The sequence below is a fragment of the Microtus oregoni genome, unplaced genomic scaffold, assembly GCF_018167655.1.
Source record: "Microtus oregoni isolate MIOR12 unplaced genomic scaffold, Mior012 000069F_ref0000032, whole genome shotgun sequence".
NCBI classification, from domain to species: domain Eukaryota; kingdom Metazoa; phylum Chordata; class Mammalia; order Rodentia; family Cricetidae; genus Microtus; species Microtus oregoni.
Window position 1 is genome coordinate 2,602,984 of NW_024543976.1, and position 8,377 is coordinate 2,611,360.

The 8,377-nt window shown below is 40.6% G+C and overlaps 1 protein-coding gene across 1 annotated transcript; it reads left to right on the plus strand.

Moving 5' to 3' along the window:
* The first annotated feature begins 4,744 nt into the window (after window positions 1-4,744).
* On the plus strand, window positions 4,745-8,046 carry LOC121440581 (serine protease inhibitor Kazal-type 7). Its single transcript, XM_041641339.1, has 4 exons — window positions 4,745-4,932; window positions 5,835-5,860; window positions 6,335-6,459; window positions 7,969-8,046. Exons 1-4 carry the CDS (start codon window positions 4,872-4,874, stop codon window positions 8,012-8,014), a joined length of 258 nt encoding a protein of 85 aa, XP_041497273.1. The 5' UTR covers window positions 4,745-4,871; the 3' UTR covers window positions 8,015-8,046.
* Window positions 8,047-8,377: the final 331 nt, after the last annotated feature.

Consider the following 8,377-nt stretch of genomic DNA (forward strand, 5'->3'; position numbering starts at 1 on the left):
CTTCACTCTTGAGTTACATATTCAGCCCCTAAGGATGGATTTTAATGGTAATCAGGAGAAGTGGAGGAAGCAGAAAACTCAAGGAACTAAGAGCCTTTATTTTGTTCTTTACACATATAGGAGTATGGGACAGGGCAGGCAGCATTGGTTCAGGGACTTCTCAAACTGGGACCCTCCCTCCTTGCAGATCATCGCTTGTGAGGAACTGCACACACTCTGCTGCATACTCCAGCCCTTTTCTGCCGGTCATTTACAGGGCCAGCTCTCCTCCTGACTACTTTTGCTCTGTCCACTTTACTTCTACTATTTCAGTGTACTCCCAAGCCACCTCTTTGTTATACACTTAAAATCACCCCATTAGAGGAATTAAAATGTATCATCCTTTGGTTCAAATTGCTACCTTTTAAGCCTTTGGGTTTTTTTTTTTAATCTCAGCTGAAACAAAGTGACTATCCTGCCTCTCCCATAAGATGGTTTTAAGTTTTAAGGGAACCAATTCAAATCCAGAGAGTACAGGTTCAATACATAATAATTATTTAATATATTAGTTTTCTTCTCATAGTCTGCTCCTATAGATACTGTTCTGTGCCTGGATTATGCCCATTTGTGATGCAGTTTCCCTCATGTCACTCCCAGGAGCTGACCCAGGAGCACCTCGTTCAACCATTATTCCAGTATACGCCTGTAATGAGCCAGCCTCTTCTTTCTTGTGGCAGCCCAAATCTAGTTGGGAAAATATGCAAGACTCCCAAGCTTTTGTCTTTGTTTACACATTTTCTGCATTGATCTTTACCCTTTTTTCCCACTGTAGGGACCCACAATCATGGTCCTCACACACAGTTCAAGGCTCCTGCTTTGAAAGAACATACACGCTAATGAGCAGACTGCCTTTGGCCTGAAATGGGCTGCTTGCCCACCCCGGAACTGTGCCCCCCCAAGTGTGTGGTTCACTGTTCAACGTGAAAATTCCCTCTCCCCAGGAGTAGTTTCCAAATCCCAAACTAGCCCCCACCTGATCCCTTGACCTCACTCCCCCTCATAATTTATCTCCACCCATCCTCCTCGGCTTTAATTTTGTAAACACCCAGAAGGTCATGAACTCGGCCCCACCCTTGAGAAATCCATTTTGTCATTTGCCTTCTAGCCATAGCCTGCACAATTATTTTTGTTCTCCACACCTACTAAATCCATATTTTGTTTAAAACTTGACTTTTCCGAGGAAACTAGCAGGTGTTTCTGGAACGCATGACTCTTTTCCAAACCTTGGTACTCCCTCACGGAGGGATATGCCTGGCAGATGTCACAGGTGTACTCATTCAGCATTCATAAAGTCACTCCGTGTCATGTGGACTTTGAGAAAAATGTGCAGCAAGGTGCTAATTGTGCTGGAGCTTTGTTTAATGGGCATCACTTTTTAAATCCATTTCAGATGATCTGACAGACTCCCGTCTATTTTGGTGACAAACCTTCTCAAGCTACAGCACAACTTAATTCTTCTGTTGTCAAAAGCAGGTTATGATAGGCTCCATTTCCTGGTCTCTCCAAAGAGTCATCTCCACACTCACCTACCTACCTAGTCGCCCGTCTTCTAGGACAGAGGGGATGGCTTCATCTGTGCCCTCGTCAGATGTCTCTCCTTTAGAGGCCTCCAGTTAGCCAGTCTCTAGTTAGTCTTACAGGCTGATAGTTAGTCTTATAGGCCTCCAGTTAGCCAGTCTCTAGTTAGTCTTACAGGCTGATAGTTAGTCTTATAGGCCTCTAGTTAGCCAGTCTCTAGTTAGTCTTATAGGCTGATAGTTAGTCTTACAGGCCTCCAGTTAGCCAGTCTCTAGTTAGCCGGTCTCTAGTTAGTCTTATAGACTGATAGTTAGTCTTATAGGCCTCCAGTTAGCCAGTCTCTAGTTAGTCTTACAGGCTGATAGTTAGTCTTACAGGCCTCCAGTTAGCCAGTCTCTAGTTTGCCATATATCCCTCTAGTCCATCATCCTCCACTCTGAGTCTTTACCTTTGACTTCAAGATATTCAATAAATACGAGACTTTGCTGAATGAAGTCAAAGTTTCTGCCATCTCATTCTTTTCCCTGATGCTCAAATATCCAAAATAATACTTGGTGAGCCTGTAGTTCCACAGCATCCTGATCATCCCCGATCTCATTCACACTCCTTTTTCACTAAAAAAAAAAAAAAAAAAAAAAAAAAAAAAAAAAAAAAAAAAGGAAACAACAAACCCTATGCTTTAGAACTTAAAAAAAAAAAACAAAAAAAACCCTCATTTTGAAACATGATGGCTTCAGGTTGGTATTCATTATCTGTAAAGTTCCATAGCAACCAATAAAGCTTACAACTGTTGGTCCTTATTAGAACCATCACTTCTTGCCTGTGACTCAGCTCTGCACAGTCTCTTCCGGTAATTAGGGTCATGATATTAAGAAAATTATAGAAGTCTCCAAAGCTTCAAATTGCAAACTGGTTGAATTAGGGCAATGACTGCCCTCTTCAAAGTGTTGTCGTGTAACTTATATTCCACAACATGAGCTACCGTATCAATACCTGATTATGAGCCTAGCACTTGATACAGTGCACACACACACACACACACACTCATGAACAAATTATATATACAGTCATCTTTTAGATGCCCACATAGAATGGTGGTCCCAGAAGATTATACTGAAGTTGGAAAAAATCCCCATTGCCTAGTTGTTTTTAGCCATCATAACTACTTTACGCAATGGTGTACATAATAGTTGTGTTTCATAGTGGTAAGTTTATTTGTAACGATGAAATGCATTCAGCTCAACTGTACTACTGGTCATGTAAAAGTACATTGTGCGCAATATGCAGACACAATACCCAATAATAAATGATGATAAATAGCTAGTGTATGTTGTATTATATATTTTATATTATTTTAATACTTACTTCTTATATGAAAAGAAAGTTTATTATAAAACAGTATTTTACTGTGTTATTTCAGGCACAGCTTTATATACCTGAGGTTTACAATGACTCTTAATTGTATTATATTTCCAGCACTTTAATCTCATGCTATCTTATTCAAATGATCCTAGAAGAAATGGACTATAATATACATGCATTTTGATATATGTCTACATGCATGTGCAAATGCATGTAGATTATGTGTACAAATATGGTAGCTTGGGTGCGTGATTAATTATACTCTGTTTTTTTTTTTTGTTTTGTTTTGTTTTTCGAGACAGGGTTTCTCTGTGGTTTTGGAGCCTGTCCTGGAACTAGCTCTTGTAGACCAGGCTGGTTATACTCTGGTTTTTATACAACAAAATTGTCATAACATGCTATCTGCCCTCCTACCACCTCATGTGTGTGCACATGTGTGAAGGTTCACTTAACAGTTCAAAACATCCCATGGGGTAAACATTGGTTGTGTTTCAGAGATGGAAATATCTCTAGAAGTTAACTAGCATATTCAATGGTTTTTAGATGAACAATTCAAATGAGATCCAGGGTATACAATGGTAGCTATTTTAACAAGATTATATTGCCTCCCTCTCAAAATATGCAAAAGTCTAAATTTTAAGGTGATACAATGTCATTTATAAGTTGTTTAATATCATCTGAATATCCTGTGTTTTAGAACACACAAAATTAAGCTTACTATGCAATGAGCTTTATAACCTTCTGCCTTCCTGGGTTTCATGCATGGCCTTGAGCTTTGCAGACAAACAGCAGGCACTCAGACAACCGTGCCTGGACAATGCAGTTGCAGTTTAAATACCAGCAACCTACCTTCTGACTCTGGTCTTTTCATCGAACACTAACAATCACAAGCATGTGTTCAGACACACTGCTTTAGAGCAGGCTTTCATGTTAAGACATTTAGCTGTGCTGTAACTAATGATAGCCCCCATGGGACAGAGAGGACGCTCAGGCTCTGAGGCAGTCACTCTGTTGTTTGTCAACTACTTGTCATTCTCGTGTTGACCCTTCAGGGGATGAGGTAAGAGTGACCATCATCGTTCCACATCCCTTACAGCTGGAGAAGAGCATGGGAGCAATAGCTGTGCGACAGAGAAGGCAAATGACAGACAGGGGCATCTATTCTGGCATGGAATACAGAGTTTATTGACGGAAAGGGACAGCCTTCAGAACATTCCTTCACCTCCCTGGGCACAAATCTAAACAGTGACTGCTTTGCCCATTTGGCAACCAGACTGGTCTCTATGCAGCATCATTACCTGACCACTCACTCACAGAGGTACAAGCTCTAAGTTATAGAAATCTCAAAATTACAAATAACTGTTGCATGACCAGGCTTTCCTTTCTGGTAAAAGTCCACAGCTTCATCAACAACTTGTCCAGTGTCTCATCTCTAGGAAATGCCAACATCTTTCTCCAAGCCTCATAAATGCCAAAACTGTTGTTAGGTTTGCCAGACCCCAGCATGCTTTGAAAAGGAAACTTTGTTTTCTCAGGAGTCTAAACTAAATGTAGGTATAACCATGACCTTCCATTTGAGTAAAATAAACAAAGCTGGTGATTTTCCTTTGTCTCATAGCTAAGAAACCCAGGCTAAATCTCTTCTGTGAATAGCTGAGTGTAAGTAACAGTCTTCACTTATGCAACAGACAGAAAAATACTCGTTACCTCAAGTGACCTCCCTGCCGGTGAGGAGGGAAGCAGCAATTAACTGACAGGTACTGCAGCTCCACTAGGGGTGTGTGACATGCTTGGAGAGCTTCTCGGGTCCAGCACTGACTTTGGATGAGCTCACAGGAAAGGTGGAGAAACCAAAGCTTTCCATATAAATATGACCCCTCTCCTAGTGCACAGCACATTCAGCTTCAAGTGGATCTCAGATCACTAGCCTCCTCATCACGGCTCTCTCCACCATGAAGGTCGTTGGGGGCCTCATTCTGTTCTTCATGGCAACCTGTGTCTGCCACAGCTTGGGTGAGTTGGGTGTAGTCAGTGTCACCTATGATCCTGAAGGTTGCTTCTTTTCTATATATTTTCCCCTAGGAGCTAAGTTGTTGATATAAATATCGGGTCAAGCAGACTTAAAGGGAAAGAAACAGTTCTGGCCAGGGAGAAGGATCACGGTTCTATCTGTACTTTGAGGGAGTGGGAATTGATGCCATCCCTTGAAAGCATTCATACTTGGCACCCATGGACATAAAGAGTCCCAATTTCTTTATAAATTGTATTACATACAGACTTACACAACCATGTCAGTAGACGGCTACTCCTCAGAGCGGAGATGCAGAGTCCTAGGTGTCTTCGTGGATCCATATAGTAGGATTGGAATAGAACATACTGCTCCAGAAGGTTCAAGTTAACAATCTAGCCTTTAAATTGTGAAAAGAGGTTTAGTTAAAATTAATGTCTAACACATTAAAGACATTCATTTACTTTTCTGTTTGTTTCTTTGAGATAGGGTTTTATTATGTAGTCCCATTGCTATGTAGACCAGGCTGTCTTTGGACTTACAGAGATCTGCCTGCTTTTGCCTCCAGTGTGCTTTGATTAAATGTGTGCATCACCATGTGGAGCTCTTTTCATTTCTTTATGTTGTTTAATAGAGAAAGTATATCAATGATAAGGAGTCAGTGACAACTGACTTTATCAAGTCTCCCATTCCCATAAGTTCCAGAAAGAATATATAAATTTACCTGCCTGATTCAAGGGCTTATCCATTGGCCACTCAAGTTCCTAAGCCAGCAGCTGTGGTGGGGTCTGTGCTGAGATTCATTGCTAAAAGAAATGAAACTTTTGACTGAAAGACAAGGCTACATTGAATAATAAAATTCCAGGCTTTGCTTTATTTTTAATATTCCATTGTATTTGTCTTCCAGAAGTGACCAGTCACCCTTCACCAACGGTAAGTATGTTGAACTAAATTTTAATTTCAATTTCTATTGGCTATTATTTAGTCAACAAATATTTGTGAAAGATCGATAGATAGTTCATGTCGTGTGTTTAGGGAAAGCAACAGAGGAGACAAACACAGATGAAGAAACCTTTTCCCCAGTTGAAAAGAGACATTATAATAGAACTTCTCTTACTCAAGTGTCCTAAATATTAACTAATAGGAGATCATGTAACACTAAAGTTAACTATCTGGCACAGAAATGATCAGTGATTGCTCACCAAGTGTGGCATTAAAAAGGAGGAAGGGTGCTGGCACTGCTGGTATTTGCCATGGTGGTAATGCCACTATACAAACAGCTTTAACAGCATCAGAACATCTGAGATGAGCGAGACTTCAGCTCTTGCAGCCTGTCGTCTAGTTGATCCAACGTAGTGATACTTACTGTATTTGAGAAAACCAGGACTTTCTCTTGTGTCTAACCAGGTGGACTGTGACATATACAAGAAGTACCCAGTGGTAGCCATCCCCTGCCCCATTGAAAACATACCAGTTTGTGGTTCAGACTATATCACCTACGGGAATAAATGCAAGCTGTGTACAGAGATCTTGTGAGTATCAAACACAAAGTGGACTGGGAACAATGTTCTCTACTCAATCCTTCCCCTTCCCAGGATCCCTCTTAACTCTTTATACTCTACTTATTTCCATGCAGAACAGAGCATGGGAAGAAAACTCCAACTGTAGCTGAATCAGACCAGAATTGGGCCAGCTATTCTGCCAAACAGCTCCTATCCCAGCACATATCTCTAATTATTGTACTTCTAGAAAGGCATGTGTTTTCAAGCTCATATTTGGTCCTGCAACTGAGAAGGAAGTCAGGAGTCACCAAATGGGCTAAAGTGGCCATTTGGATGCCCCCCAAACCCAAGTACAAGTTTTATTATTTTAAAAGTGGAGTTCCATTTCCCTCCCCCTCCTCCCACCCTTCTCCCCCTCCTCCTACCCTTCTCCCGGAAATGGGAGGCTGGGAGGAGGTGGAAACTTGATTTTTGTTTATGTTTTTTTTCTTTTCTCAATAAAAAAAAAAAGAAAAACAAAACAAAAAAAAAGAATTAAAAAAAAAGTGGAGTTCCACACAACTTCCTATATAAAGAAAGGTTCATGAATAATTGAATATCTGGAATCCACTATCTCGCATTGTTTCTAAAATACTAAACAACTTTAATTCATCTGGACTTTATTCTCAAGTTGCCACAGGCTCTAAGTAAAGATCAGTAGTCTTAAGGGAGAAAAGGCAATGAAAATTATTGGTTTGCTTTTTTTTCTAAAATAGAGTATACAGGCTGTTACTATTGTATCAGTATCCCATGGACATGTTTTGTTTAGGTATTTTGTTTGACCTGCACAGTATTGGGGAGAATAGTAATTAGGTAGATATCCCCCTTGTAAAGTGTAAGGTGAAAGTTAGCACTTACTATCTTATATCAAATTCACTTTCCATCATTGTTAACTATCTTTTACCCACCAGCATTGGGTCACTTATGTCCTGTGTTCTCACCTTTGTGGTTTTCTTAGCAAATTAGAATAACAAATACGACTTGAGCCCAGAGAACATGTCCACACACATTTCTGCTTTGGAAGCTTTCTTTCACAGAAGGAAAGATTTTTTGATGCAGATGCATAGATAGTCCTGGGCCATGAAACTAGGCATGTTCAAGGCCACAAGCCCCTGAGAAGAACATGGTGAAGGTCTTCCTTGGTATTGCAATATCCAGCTCCATCATTGCCTTGCTGAACATGAAAAGCTGAGAGACAGGCTACCTCAACTCCCTTTGTGGAGTCTTCTTGTTCTTTCAATGCCTTGGATGATCTTCTTGCCTCTGGTATCCATGGAAGAAATAGATTGGGATAGAGTTATCACTGAAGCAGAGAACCTCTCCTCTGTGGCAACAGCACGATGTTCTCGAATCTTCCTTTCTGTGGAAAGAGGTTCTACTCCATGGCCTTGTTCTTATCCGTAAAATAGGTCCCACTGCTACTTCACAGTTTTTGTACGTCTTTTCAACTTTTATATGTTCCTGATCTTGCTGAGTCTTGTTCATCATGTCTTCCCTCAGGAGGAGTAATGGAAAAATTCAGTTTCTTCATGAAGGGCACTGCTAACTTCCCCATGGACAAAGAAAGAACGATGATGCCTTCATGGTGTGCAGGCGTGTGGGCTCTGGTGAACTTCTCCCCTTTGCTGATGTTCTAAGGTGGCATCGGGGCTAGGTTCGGTTGTCCTCACTGACAGCCCCTGTGCTCATCCCTATTGACTCACGTTTCCTGCCAAGTTACCTTTTTTTCCCATCTGAATAAAATACAAATCTCTCCAGAAAGTTCGCTTTCCTGCTTGTTTGTTTCGTCAGAAAAATATTGCATCTGAATTATAAAGTAAACTGAGAAATAGAAACAGACAAATCTTCTTTTTCAGTAGAACTTTAAAACAAAGAACCTAGAGTAGTTTTCAAAATCAAACACATCCCA